Source organism: Parasteatoda tepidariorum, chromosome 3 (genome assembly GCF_982258835.1).
Source record: "Parasteatoda tepidariorum strain Cologne lab strain chromosome 3, Ptep-v5.0, whole genome shotgun sequence".
NCBI classification, from domain to species: Eukaryota; Metazoa; Arthropoda; class Arachnida; order Araneae; family Theridiidae; genus Parasteatoda; species Parasteatoda tepidariorum.
The window spans coordinates 65,681,316-65,696,934 of NC_141757.1; the positions used below are offsets into that span (position 1 = coordinate 65,681,316).

Here is a 15,619-nt window from a genome sequence, read left to right on the forward strand (position 1 = left end):
CATAAGAATAATACAAATTGTAAAACTTATATCGTTTTAAAATGTCACTTATAGTAACGTATGACAAATGTTACATACCATAGAGGTTCAAAAACTAAGCACAAATGCTGTTTATGAAAGAAGTGCCTATATAGACGTAAACAATGAAACTTATCATCGGGATCAGCATCATTCAAGCGCCGAAGCATTTCCAATTCTTTCAAACCAGTTTTATGCCTAAAAAATCGAGAAATTAAACAAAATAGCAACAGAAATAAAATAAAATTCATTTTTTTTAAAAATTAAGAAATTTAAAATTAAAGGTCAAAATTGTTTTTATAAAAGAGCTATAGAAATTATAAGACATAGTTAATAATAAAAGAGATACAAAAGACTAATGTTACTAACACCTCATAGCTAATCAAAAATGAGATTAAAAATATGTAAAAGAGTCTAATATGTATTCTCTATATATGCAGCTTGCTTTGTAATTAAATCTAACATTGCTTTTGCTACAGCAACAAATAATTGAACATTCCATAACTGCCTAAATTTACTGGGGAATAATTATGATGAAACTAATGCCAAGGAGCTGTATAATAATTAAGAACTTCAACTTAACAATAATTTTTATCATAATTTTCAATTATTACACATTTTAATTAAGATTCTTCGACGCCTTTATAATTTGAAGATTAATGTCAGTACTACTGTCTAACAAATTGAGTGGAAATACTGCAAGCTCATGAATGGGAATTTGAAGAGGCTCTAAATGAGAGGCCTTTATTTGAATAAAAGGCCCCTGCACTGAATATTGTTTCGTAAATAAGGTCTGATTGCAACAAAATTTGGGAAGACCCGGAAAATAATTTTATTTGAGAAATAAACAAGAAAATAAATATTCGTGTAGCAATTATTAATAGAGACAAGAAAGGGTTTCCTAGCGTATTAAAAAAAAATTATAAAAAAAGAGGAAGAAAATATAAATTTATTGAAGAGCTAATGTCACCAAGTTAATAAACAATGTAGGGGCTCTGTTCTTTAGTGTATTTGATAAAATTAAAAAAAAAAGAGGAAAAATATAATTTTATCGGAGAGCTAATGTTAAAGTTAATACACATTATTTCATCAAGAAAGTGAAGCATCAAGTTTTATTGTATATCTAGCAAAATAAACTATTTATGCAATAACTGAATAATAAAATATATCTTTATGAAGCAATCTCTTAATTTAAATAAGATTACAAGCAGTCTAAAAATTATATATATGATATATTATAACTTATTATTAACTATTTCTCTAGAAATGAAAGAATAAAACAAAGCTTACATAATTTCATTGTTCCTTATTATTTTGATTGCAACATCTTGATTACCACGAGCCATATCTCTTGCTCTGATAACATTACTAAATACACCTTGTCCTGTGTATCCATACACAGTGTATCTTGAATCGAGAGCTTCTCCAATTCTCACACCTAAAATGAGAATGCCAGTTATAAGAAAAAATACTTGAATTTATGCAAGCATCACCATTTCCTTTTTTTTTTTTTTTTTTTTACTGATACAGCATTATTAATAGAGTATATCAAGTCACATAACCTTGCACAAAAGTACCACTACAGGAGATCTTTCGAAAAGATCATAGGAACAGGATTGACAAGAGATAGGAACATACCAATAAATTTTTAGTTCATTAACTAAAGGAAGATACTATGCTGAATCGGTTAAAATATTAGATTACGCTATTGTCCAAGATTGTAAAAAGATCTTAATTCATATATGTAAATAACTTCCATTTGAAAAGTACCACAAGACCATCAGCTGTATAAATATTTTGAAAATTAGACTTCAGCTATAAGATAAATGCACTTAAACACGGATGTATAACTATTTTTAAATAAAGAGTCTCAAAAACTAAAATTATGCAATGTTGTACTCTCAGAAATTGCAATTTTTCTAGTTTTGTTTTTTACCTTTATTTTATATTTTTGCACAGGCAAAATTTTTGAAACAGGTTTTCTGTTTCAAAAATTACTTTTGATTTCCTCCTTCACGGTTGCACCAGTTTTCAAAAACTTGAAACACAACTTTTATTACCATCTTCATATTCTTTTTGAAGAAAATGAAGTTTTATATTATCCAATGTCAGGAATTCAAATTTAATTTGCAGGTTAGATAAATGATCTACAGAAGTTAATCTTGCTTTTTGCTCAAGTGCAAGGAATAAATAAATAGAAATATCTAATGCACGAAGTACACATATTAAAAAGAATCATAGTTACAAAGTAATTGATCATGACTAATATCTAGGTATAAACAAGAAAGTAGGGAAAAAAAGAAAAAAGAAAGAACATTAAAATTTTTATTCACTTTTAAAACTTAACTACAGCTGTTTCATAGATCTTTTTTATTTTTATTTACATATTTTTCTTTTTCTTCTTTCCTATATCATTTGTACAAATTCATAAATAATTACATATTATAGAAAGTTCTAAAGCAATAGTCAGAAAAAAACTTACAAAATAAAATGGTTGCTTTTAAAATCTTTAAAAGTGCTATCATCTAGATCAGTAATTTAATGTTACAAGGCATAACTGACACTTTTTGTTTTCTTTTACTCCTACTAGTATTTAAGATAGTTAAATAGTTGAAGATAGTTCAAGGGTTAAATTAAAGGGAGGTTGAGCATTACTGCATTAAAGTAGGTTTTTCTTACTGAAAAAAAATAATAATAATTACATCTTTAGCTCAGAATACTTTACGAAGACCATATTAGAAAAATATTGTCTTCGTGAACTACTCTGAGTAACTTCATTATATTTTTTTGAAAACTAATTAACTATATTAGAAACTGTCTGATGAATGAATGAAATCCAATTGTCAAACGAATTACTAACTTAACAATTTATTTCATATGTACATATTGGTTTTAAACACGTACAAAAAATGAGAAATAAGACCATTTCTTATACTTCTTTTAAATAACTAACAATGTGTATACATTAAATATGAAACTAAGAAGTTTTTGTTTTAACTATTTTATACTTATTTGTTTCAAAGTATTTTTTTCTTTTTTTTAATATTTTTATTTTTATAGAATAACAATGGTTAAGACTGAATTTTTCACCTTTCTGCAAGGAACAAATCAACTATCAATAGAAACTATCAATACAAAACATTTTTTATAAGCAGTTAAAGCAAATTTTTTACTGTAAAATAATTGAAACAGTTTTAAAAATAGCATTAAATTAATAATCAAAGATTACTTTGATACTTTGTGGGTACGATTTAGATAAAAACCAAATGCATTTAAACATTTTATATAATATTACTATCTGATCATTCATGATTACTTTTATTTAGACATTTTACATCATAAGTGATTTAATACTAGCAATTTATTTACAAAAAGTTCAAACAAAATTTCTACACAAATACGCAACTGTTTTTATAAATAATTAAATTTGTGCTTACGATAGTATCCTTCTGCATCATCCCAATTATCAGTTAGATTAGGATTCTCTTGGCCAGATGCAGATATTAAACGAGAAGTCCCTGGGCTCTAAATTTTAAGAGAATATTAACATTACTTATCATCAACAAATATATAAAAAAAATTTATTTTAATTTGTAAAAGAAATAGTTTAAAAGCTATGAAAATCACTTTTGTTTTCATATAAGCTACAGCTTGATGCTCATTATCAGGACTCATCTTAAACTTTTAGCTGAGATGAGAACTTTTTAAAAATTGTTAGATGTTCAAATTGGTAGTTCTTAAAATATAAAATGTTCAATAATTAGAATAATTTTTTTAAAAAATTACTCCATTAAATAAAACAAATCTAACTAATAAGAATTAAAAATTACATTAAAGAGGTTTTAAATGTTAACAACATATAGTATAAAACATGTAATTTTCTACAAAGTGGTGAACAATGGTTTAAATTTCATTAATTGAAAAACACTGCACTAAAAAATAATTTATGTGAATACTTCAACAATTTTGTTAAAACAGAGCAGAGTCATTTTTTAAAAATAAACATACAAATAACAGTATAAAAGATTGGTATATTATCTTGAGAACACTGTACTTAGCACATAAAAAATAAAGAAACATGTTTTTACCAGGTCTGAACAAAAATTATCTGCCTCAGAAAACATATCGAGCTTCTTTTTCTTCTCAGCTTAAAAAAAAAAAACAAAAAATTTATATGAAATATGCATAGATTTAATTTATAATACAACAAGATTTATATAATACAACAAGGATTAGTTACCATCAGATATGTTTTCAGCACCAGCTTCTTGCAAACCCATGATTTTTCTTTTGTCCATTATAGACGCTTCAAAATCATTAGACTGATCATCTTGCTCAGCCCAAAAATTAGCAGCAGCCTTAAAATAAAATATGGATTGAAACTTAATATTAAGCCAGAAATGCTGAAATTGCATTGCTTTTTAAAATTCATTAAAACAAGTAGAAAAAAATATTGGAAATTTTTTTCACTTAAAGACTTTTAATTTTAAGCATCAAAAAATTTATTCTTGATTTTTTTTCTAAAATTTAATTTCATGAAAATGAATGCGAATAAGATATATATATAAGAGAATTTATAGTCTCTTACAAAATAAATTATTAATGCTAATTACAGAATTATAACAATCAATTACAGCACAAGCAAAATTCTTAAACGACTACAAAATATATAAATAATTAGTGTAATATTGTCTTATAGCTTGCTCTATTATCAAAAAAGAAAAAAAAAATCGTAATTTCATATTTGATTACATAGAGGCAGTAATCTTTCTTTCCATTAAAAAAAAAACAAGCCTTGTTTACAGATGGAAAGTCTTTTTCTGAATGGAGGAAAGTTCAAAGTGATGTTTCATTAAGTTTGAGTAAATTAAATTGTAAGTTTTTCCTTCTTTTTTTAAGAGAATAGAAAGTAAAGATTATCCTTTGCCTCTACTTTTCATACACATATTCTCCATTAAACCCATAAATCCCTGGAAATCATATTAACTACTCATGTCATAATCTTAAAACTCTAGATTTAATTTTCAAGTTACCAAAAGAAAGGCTAAGCTTACTTGTACATTCATTATCTCCAAAAATATTAAAAATTGTCACTTAGTAACTTCATTTTCTTGAGATAAGTGGTTGTATAATTAAAAAGGAACCAAAATATAATTTTTCTAAAAAAATGTAATTTTGTTCAAAAATTTTACTTGGGACCTCTTCCTTAAAATAATTATGTTTAACAAATTGTTTCAGCAATAAAATATTATAGAAAATGACACATAAATTGAATTTTTTAAGCACAGTCCAACTATAAAAATAAAACACTCATACAAACCACAGTTGTTAGCCAAATTCATCACAAAAAGAAAATAAAAGGCTCTGAAATATAAACATGTAGATAAAAGTATATACAGTCAAACCCTGCTATAGTGAACCTTCAAGGGACTGAAGTTTCGGTTCACTATAAGCGGGAGTTCACCATATCCGTTACGCAGTCAATTTAACTAATGGTTCCTTAACTCCTCCCTTTTATTACACATTACAAATAAATGACTGAAAAATATTATGTAGCGGCAAAAATGTGTTATTTTTCATTACTTTTTGTCTTGCGTACAATAAAATTAGTAATCTTTAGCTGATGAGCAATCCTCACTATCAGATATGGAAACACTTCCCGACTCTCAGATAATTTTTCCTGAATTTCTGTTATTCCGCTTTTCAAACCTGTCAAACCTGCCATTCGAGCACATGAAAGTAGTTTCATAAAATCGCTTTGCAAATTCATCGACATTTGCCAGATACTGGAGGATTGCAGCTTCTTCGATTGGTAAACTTAGCAATGCTTCTTCATTATCCTTGTGATCTGCTTTTCTCAACTTTTTTCCACCATCTAAATTTTTTTCATGAGCAGAAATTATTAATAGCTTTTTTCCCATATGTTACAAACTGCAGATTTGGATAGTTTATATTCCCTGCAAATATCAGCTTAATAATGAATAATTACTCATTTCCTCTGAAAAAAAAATGCCTATTGATCTCACTGACAACTTACAGGTGCATCGTCTGCCTGGGTTGGAAACATCTACTTGGTTTGTTTAGGGATGGGAAAGTGAGATAAAAGAAGCAAACAAGAAAAAATGCTTATCGCTATATTCCTCTCTATAGATGGTTTTGAAAATCGGTATATGTATTTAATTTGAAGTAGAAATTTCAAAATTATTACAAATTTTTTTTTTAAAAAATCAGTCGAAGATAGAAAAAAGTTCACTATATTCACTTCCTCACTTTTTTGGTTCACTATACCCACAAAAAATAACATTATCCGAGTATAGCAAGGCACGGGACCGAACATTTCGTTCACTATAAACCGTGTTCACTATAGCGGAGTTTGACTGTATATTTAAAAAAAAAAAAAACTTTTTTATGCTTTACCTCATCACCTATGACAGCTGAATCAGGAGTACTTGTTCCACTGTTTGAGTGTACTGGAGAAGACATTCCACTTCCTGTTTGAGACTGATCAACACCTAATCTCTAAATTTTAAGAAAATTTTAATTAAACAGTTTACTTTTAATACTAACTTTACCAGAAAGAAAAGAATATAATAAAATTTAATTGCCTAATAATAATCTAAATAAATTATATTGTCATGTATGTATTAGAAGGTAAGTTAAGAGGGGAAAAAAACCTTAGTTATATTATTTATACCTAGGTTTGATTAAAATAAAAAAATATATATTCTTTTACAGTAAACAAAGTTGGCGTTGGAAATGAAATTCTAACATAAAGAGTAGAAAAAGTATAAGTAAATGAATATGAAATGCAGTTTATATTTATATAAAAAGACTAATATAATTATAAATTACTTTTAGAAGCTCTTGACGTTGCTGTCTCCTTCTTTGAATAACTGTTTCTTCATCCTCTTCTTCATCTTCTAATTCTAAATCCACATTTCTGTAAATTTAAGTATAAAGACTATTTAAAAGAAGCACTTGAAAAAGAAAAAAAAATTTTAAATCTAAAATAGTTGAGCCCAGAGAAGGAATAAAAAAAATTTTTTGTTTAATTTCTGAGGGGGGGGGAGAAATTTTTATAGATCAAGGGATCATAATAAACAAACAATTATTAAAATATTTAAAATTCAGATACTTCTAAAATCTATCTGCATAATTTTTAAAAAAAATTAGGCAAATTAATTTGCCCTAAACTTTTAACAATCATGTTATACAATAAATGTTTTAACTTTTATTGTATGATTAACTAAACTTTTTACAATCATGTTATACAATAAATGTTTAAACTAATTTTACAGCATGTCATATTTGCGTGATTGATGTTTTTTGAATTTTTTCTTCCTGATATTTCTTGATTCTGCACTGAACTAAACTAGTAATAGAAGTTCAAACTGATATATGAACAGGTTTCAGGCAGTAAACAATAAGAATTTCTGAAAAACATGCACACAAAAAAAGTATGTATTTAAAAAGTACGAGTTTTATTTTTTACATCTTGATATATTTTTTTAAAAAATTGTTTAGTGTTTGAAATCAATTAAATGTGCATGCAAAGCAACCAAAAAATTAATTCTTTTATTTTTATTAAAAAAATTATTCAAAGGTTACTTCTTAAAAAGAAAAGGGAAAAAAATCAACTTTTTTAAAAATGAAATATTTCTATATTCAACATAATATAAAATATATATAACCTATAAATCATTAAAAAATATATGAGTGATAATAATAACACATTTTTCTGTTAGATACATACTGGTCATCAGAGGATTCATCATGCTGTGCTTTTTGCCCTTCAGATAAACTATCTTTAAATTTATCTTTTTCACCTCTTTTATGTTTCCTATCCTGATCTTCTGAGTTTCTAAAAATATGGAACTTTTATGAGTTAACATCTAAAACAAAATTTTAGAAAGAAAAAAAAAACAATGGGACAATAAATTTCATTTGACCTTGGTAAAAAGAAAATAATTCAAAAGGCATAAGAACAATAGCCTAATAAGAAGCAACTCCAGTTATTCATAGCAGCTTTTTCATTGGCTGGCTGAAGCTTAGATCACATATAATTTTTTTTCGTTAAATATTTAATTAGTTACATTATAGATTAGTAAATTAGAGAAAATTTTGTATATAAAGAGTGAAGTAGTTTTGCATAAATAGAGAAAATTTTGCATAAATAGTGAATTAGAATAGAAATTTACAAAATTTTCTCACAAAAGCCTTTTACTCACTTTATCTTACAGAAAGAAAAAAAATATCACCTTTATAAACATTTATGTACAATTAAATATTTATATACTACAATATGAAATACAGAAAGCTTATATTTTACTTAAAATATGTCATGTAATAAATTTATAATTGAGGATTTATGATTTAATACATATAATAAAGATTGAATTATGAATAATACCAATATTTAAAAGTATAAGACATTTCTTCAAAATGTACCTCTTACTGCTCAATTACCTGCTTTTAGATTTATAAGTATGTTTTTAAACTTTTTTTCCTCAGTAAGTTAATATTTGTACAAGGTGTCTCAATATAATTCCAAAATAATATTAATTCCTTTTTATTCAACTTTGAAATTTATACTTATAAGCATATCAGAATTGGCAAGTTTTTGACAAGCGAGTATTTTTACTCAAATACAGAATTGTGGTATGAAAATATTTATTAAATCCTTGCCATTAAAAACATAAAAATAAATAACATTTTTAAGAAATACAAATGTCTTAAATTTACTTATAACCTTTTAATAATATTTAAAAAGAGCTAAAAAGAAAAGCTTACAGATTGTTAGACTTTCGTCGAGGACTATTACGAGAATTACGACTTCTAGGTGATCTATCTCTAGATCGTCTTCGATCTCTAAAAGATCGTGGGCTATGAGTTCTTCCATTTCGGTCTGGACTTCGAAGTCTACTATTACTCCCAGGTCGTTGATTATACCTATCATTTGGATGTCTAGGTGACATACGTCTAGGAGGAGACCTTCTATGCCTGTCTGGATAAAAATGGTCAGTAGATCTTCGATTAAGAGGAATCGGGCTTCTTGATCGCCTAGGACTACGCATTTTAGTATCCGGAGATCTGCGATTAGATAACATTGGACTACGAGATCTTGGTACTCTTGGATCTAGTCGGCCTTTGTCTGATTGTCGGTGATATGAAGCTCTAGGTGATGGACTACTACGATTCTGATGCCTAGGAGAAGGCCAATCTTTTCTTTCCCGTCTGTTTTCATATCGAGAAAGTGGAGAACGGCTTCTACCACGAAAATGACGAGACGCATCAACTTTAGGAATAAGTTCATTTCTTGAGGGTGAAAATGATTTTTTCTGTTTAGGTGATTTATCTCGTGAGTGAATACTTTCAGATGATTCATTCTTATCCCTAAAAATCAAAAATTAAGTCAAATTTAGAAATACTAAAATATTTCATTAAAAGAAATTCTACATTTAACTTGGGTGAAGACAATTAACATAGCTATACAGTAGCTACAGCTATTAAATTACACAACTGTTGACAAAATGTATTGAAAACAAAAGAAATGGGTAAAATGCACAGTCAATAATAACACGGCTTACAACAGAAACTAAATTTTCATTTATCTATTTTAGGCTCATTTGACCTCACAATATTACAGTAAAACCTGTCCATAATACTATGTACAGCAATACTGTATATAGCAATACTGTATAGCGATAAATCTGTTTATAACAATATCTCCTTAAGATCCTGATGAAATTTATATCTACTCAATATATTCTGAATCTGCTTACAGTGCCTGCTTACATAAGGTTTGAGAGACCCAGCCCTAGGGTCCCTCTAATATATTCTATTTGTATTTTTCCCTAAGAATCGTCTAGTAGAAATACAAGTTAACAAATAATGAAATTAGTACAAGCTAAAATTAACCTATGTTATAAAAAAATTTAAAAACACTTCATAATTAAACAAGTAAAATTGGTTTTAAGTAACAAACAGGGATCTTTCATTACTCTGTGCCTAGAGACCCCTCTTCTAGATCAGGCCTTGCCAGCTTACAATGACAATTGCAAGTTAATTTTCATTTGAAGTTTATAAAAAAAGTTTAAATTATCATTAGTTTTAAACATATATTTTTATAGTTCATATTGTCAATAACGATGACCAGTTTATAACAATATTTTATCTAGGTCATGGTTGCTACAGTATCAGTATTAGATAGGTTTTACTGTATTGATCTTTTTATTTACTACTGATAATTTAAGAAAAAATATCAGTATGAATTCATTTCATTACAAAAAAAATTTTGATAAAGGAGTACTGAATAAAGTTAAAAATTTTCTCAGTGGTACAGAGACATCCCAAAATTTTTCTAAGAAACAGATTATCTATCATAATTAGTTTGCATCAATTGATGTCTGTTCAAGGCGACCCATAATTCTAGCATCGATAATTGTATTAGAACATTTCATTTTATGTACTTCACTTCATTTCCGACATTTGGGTGTGAGGTTGTCAAATTTTACTTCTCATGTTTTAAATAAAATTGCATTTGTTAAATTGTTTCTTAGTGATTCGCTTAAAACACATGCATCTTGTACATTTCTTGGAGGCACACAGACGAGATGTTGAGAGTCTCCTTTTTTTAATTAAGCTTTCTATTGGGATAAGTTTTAAATCAAAATAATGCCTGTTCCTCTGACTCCTAATGCTGATGACCTTCTAGCGCTAAGAGATAGAGCGAGAACTTCAATTACTTGCATAAAAAACTTTTATCAACATGAGAACAAATTTTAATGTTGAACACATAAACTCATTACTTCAGCGCTGAGAATCATCATTTAACGACTTTTTTAAATTATGATAGTCGGCTTTCTGAAGACTGATTTGACCTAGCTCTAGTAGAACAATATTTGGATACGAAAGCGGCCTTGACTCGAGCGTTGAAAGACTGTGAGAGAAGGGCACTCCCTGAATATTGTATGTTGGGTGCTATCTGCTCCTTTCCAAAATATTTTATTACAACTTACTCAGCAACAAAAAAGTTTAGCTGATTTAGTTATTCCTAATATCAAGGCTTCTCACACCAGAGATTTTAATCTGCCAGAAATAAAAATATCCCAAATTTTCTGGATCTTACTTGGAATAGAATAGTTAGTTTCAAGGATTTATATATTTCGAATATTCACAATTATCAACGATTAGTACTAACTAAGTTCAGAAGTTTACATTTTTGAAGTCTCAGTTGATCGGCGATGGTGTTAAGAGTTATTAGACACATTCCTGTAGCGGAGGAAGCTTATGAAGAGGCTTGGAAGGTGATAGCACCATTTGATAAAAAGAAATTGTTTCATCATTGATGGAAACTTTGATTGGCATTCATTTCATCTGTCTACTCCTAATGAAAGGAAATGAAGAACGTTAGCAGACATCGCTGATGAAATTATTAGAAGTTGAAAAGCTATTGATGAAAAAACTGCATTATTGGACACTTGGCTTAATTTTATTTTCGGTCGTTTTTGAAATTAAACAGTTATGGAGTCAAAAGGTGTCTGATGAAGATTTTCCACCTTAGAAATATATAACACTGCAGCTCCAAAAAAAAATAAAAGAATTCCAGTATGAACAATTAAAAAATAAAATGTCCAATGCCTGCTAATGCATATTATTTTAATAAGTTCACAATCTTTTTTCAGTTTCGGATCAAAAGAATTTTGTTAAATGGAAACAATTGTGTTCCCATTGCTTTTGGGTCAACATTCAATTCATGAATGTACATCAACTTACAGGTGCGCAATATGTAAAGGCAAACATAACATTTGTCTTCGTGAAGCTATATTAAATTATCCAGTTGCACCAGAAACAGAATCGGCAAAATATATGTCAACTGGGATAAGTTCTAGCAGTTAGTTGCAAAATTTGAAACCAGCATTACTTCCAACAGCCCAAGTCTATGTCATAGATTGCGCTGGAAATTAACATTAAATAACGTTCTTATTTGATTCCCAATCTGAATGCTCTTTTATTTTACAGCATTGTGACTTATTGGATTTAAAACCTAAAAATATAAGATTTTTAGTTAAAGAAATCGGAGCAACAAATGCAGGTACAGTAATTTTCGGTAGATAGGCCACTGCCTAAACATGTTTAACAGCTGAACTGTCATGATGTGCGGCCTGTGTGCTGATGCAGCCTATACGAAAAATTCATTTTTCCCAAGCCACATTTGATAATTTTTCTATCAAGGTTGATTTATTCAAAAACAGATGTTTGACAAAAATTTTCCGAAATTACGAACCTATTTCGTAATGTTTGCTCAGAAAATGTTTTTCGTTCATATTTTTTTAAAATTAAAATATAGTTTGATTAACTAAGTTTTTAATAGATGAAAAACCGCATGACGTCATCTACAAATGGTGTTACGAATTCCGATTTGTTACTTAAGAATAATTAAATTAGTACACTCTATTTTTAACTCTCTTCTTTTCATCTATATTTTTTTTATAAATATTTTATTTTTAAATTGTCTCAAAACTAGAAAATAAACTCTTTCTGTTCTATGCATCGATTCTTTATTAAGGAGCTAAAATGTATTACAAAGGATAAGTCATTATAAAAGCCCCTTTAAGTCCATTGCTAGTTCTCATTGATAAGAAAGGCATTTCACGTGTAGGAGGACATTCGCAAAACTCTTCTTTAAAATATGATTCCAAACATCCCATCATTTTACCTCGTGAGCATAAATTTAGTGTGGTAAAACAATTTCATGTCTCTTATTTGCATGCTGGTCCAACCATATTCGCAAAGCATTTTGGATTACTGGATGCAGAAAATTAATACAAAGAATAATTCATAAATGCTTAATGTGTCGTAGATATAGAGCTTCTAATTCCCAACAAATTATGGGAAATCTTCCAACAAATAGAGACAAATTCAATCAAGCATTTTTAGTTTGTGGTGTGGACTATGCTGGTTCAACTAATCTTAAAACTCTACGATAGATACTCAAAATTAGTTAAGGGCTATATTGCTTTGTTTGCTATCCCACTTAAGCAGTTCATATCGAAGCTGTTAGTGATCTTACAACAAATGCATTTATTGTTGCACTTTGTCATTTTTCATCACATAGAGGTGCTCCTAAACATATTTACAGTGGCAATGCCACAAATTTTGAAAGGGCAAAACGTAAACTTTATGAAATAGGTAAAATTTTCATTGAAATAAATAACAGTAAGGAAATAAATACTTTGTTAACTCAAATTGTATCAGTTTTAAATTCCAGACCTCTAACTCCAATTTGTGATAATGATATAAATAATTTAGATGCATTAACTCCCTCTCATTTCTTATTAGGAGAAATGATAACACCCCCCTTTGAAAAATTAGACGATTCAGACAATATGAATTACCTATATACACTGAGAACTTATTCAAAAACTAAAAAACAGGTTTTGGAAATGATGGCATACTGAGTATTTAAATGCACTTCAGCAGCAAAAGAAATGGAAAAGCAAACAACCTTGTTTATCTTTGGGTGACATAGTACTGATGAAAGAGGACAATCCACCTGCTACATGGCCTGTAGGCAGAATAAATTAAGTATATCCAGGTAAAGATGATATTGTTCGAGTTGTTACAGTAAAAACTGCAAAAGGACTTTACAAGTGACCAATAGTTAAATTAGTCAAGTTGCTACTTGTGAATCAAGAATGAATTGGTGATTGGGTAGGAGAATGTTCAAGGTGACTCATAGGTGTGTCTAATTCCTGCATTTATAATTTTATCAAAACTACATTTTGTTTCTTGTACTTCACTTCTTTTCAGACATTTGTGACTTGAGGCTGTAAAATTTTACTTTGCATGTTTCAAATAAAATTATATTTGTCCAACTGTTTCTTAGTGATTTGTTTCGATCCCATGCATCTTGTACAATGTCAAAAATTTTTCTAAAAAATTGATAAAATGAATATTTCTAAAAGTACACATCAAATTATTATGTGAAAATGCTAGACAAACTTAGGGGAAAAAAATCGACATTTGTAAATGCAAATACATTTACAATTGTGGATAAAAAAAAATTTCTGATGTATACCATCAACAACAAAATTTTTTTCACTCTATCATCTTAATAATCATAAAAAAATATGGTCTCAATCAAAAAAAAATTCAGAACAATACAGCTGAAGAGATACAGAGTGTATTACGAATAATACAATCTGCAGTATAAAAATACAGTATAGTCTACAGTATAAAAATACATTACAGTTTGCAGTATAAAAATACATAGTAAAAATACAAAACATTCCTACAAAATAAACATAAACAGTATGTAAAATGTTTTTATGTTTTTACAAACACATTCTTATATTATAAAAATCTAAATATATTCTTACATTATAAAAATATAAATACATTGCTACAGTGTAAAAATATAAATGTTAGTTCAAACTAAATAATGAAATTATCAGAGTTCAATGTAGAAATACAGTGTTGAATAAAAAATTTATTATTTTCTCAGCATAAAACTATGAAATGAAATTGTTATAACTGAAATAATTAAAAATATACATACCGTCGAGAAATGCTTTTGTCTCTACTATCTCTTATGGAATTGTTATCTCTAGGCAAAATTCCAAGACGAGCATGGACTGATGGTTTGTCTTGAACATCTTTTGTACTTTTATGGTCTTTATGGCTGCTTTTCTTTCTAGGTTCAGTCTTAGCATTAGTTTTATCAGTCTTTTGAACAAGCCTTACCTCAGATGCAAATGAGGTAGTCACCCTAAGGGTCTCCTCATGCTGATTCATCAAATCAAACACAAATGGACTAGCTTCATCAGAACTGCCATATTCTGCAGAAACTAAAGAGGCCTGAGCTTCCACTTTGGCTAATTTAGCTTCTAATAAAGCTTTTTGCTTTTCAAGTTCTTCCAACCCCATATTATTAACTTCTTCTTTATCAATGTGAGTACGGTGTTTATGCTTGTGATGGCTGTCACCACTTTTTTTTAATTTATGAGAAGAATGCTTATGCTTGTGTTTATGTTTATGGTGCTTCTTTTTCTTCTTTTTTGAATTTAGGTCAGACGATTTATGCTTTGCTGCAGACTTTTCTTCATCTGACTCAGAGTCAGTACTGTAAAATTAAGGAATAATTAATTACTTTTTAGAATAAGCAAATAAACATACAATTCATTCAATTAATTTTTATTTTCCATTAACTGTCAAAATCCATGCTGACATATTATGTTAGAAAAAAAAAGTACAATTATTTAAATAAATAAAAAAAAAACATGCATTGCACATCATAATTTCAAGCAGATAAGCTGCAGCATTTATGATTTAAAATAAAACTTTAATTTTTGAAATGTGATGCATATTTAATGAGCCTATCAGGTAATTTTGCATATTGTAAAAAAAAAAAAAAACAGGCTTTCCAAAACCACCAGGGAATGCAATGTAGAAATTTCAACAAAAAAAAATTAAAGAACAGCTTGGATTTTCAATAACATTAGCAAAAATAAAGCATGTAAAAATATAAATAATAAATGTGCCAATTGAATCTTGCGTGTTGTAAGAATATATTAAAAATATGAGATTTTCAAAAGGTAAT

At 28.1% G+C, this 15,619-nt stretch overlaps 1 protein-coding gene across 4 annotated transcripts in view; it reads right to left on the reverse strand.

Annotated features, from left to right (window-relative positions):
• The window catches only part of Prp4k (Pre-mRNA processing factor 4 kinase), a 28,461-nt gene that overhangs the window by 11,929 nt on the left and 913 nt on the right, over window positions 1-15,619 (reverse strand). For all 4 annotated transcript variants that reach the window (XR_001583806.4, XR_011636735.2, XR_006225816.3 and 1 more), the window contains exons 2-11: window positions 14,579-15,142; window positions 8,809-9,411; window positions 7,772-7,879; window positions 6,871-6,958; window positions 6,436-6,537; window positions 4,259-4,376; window positions 4,107-4,165; window positions 3,456-3,543; window positions 1,309-1,456; window positions 79-216 (exon numbers count right to left, since the gene is read on the reverse strand). Coding sequence is in view for 1 of the 4 variants with exons in the window: in XM_016055406.4 (XP_015910892.2) it covers window positions 79-216; window positions 1,309-1,456; window positions 3,456-3,543; window positions 4,107-4,165; window positions 4,259-4,376; window positions 6,436-6,537; window positions 6,871-6,958; window positions 7,772-7,879; window positions 8,809-9,411; window positions 14,579-15,142 (2,016 nt within the window). In the remaining 3 variants the exon portion in view is untranslated. The remainder of the gene's footprint in view (window positions 1-78; window positions 217-1,308; window positions 1,457-3,455; window positions 3,544-4,106; window positions 4,166-4,258; window positions 4,377-6,435; window positions 6,538-6,870; window positions 6,959-7,771; window positions 7,880-8,808; window positions 9,412-14,578; window positions 15,143-15,619) is intronic.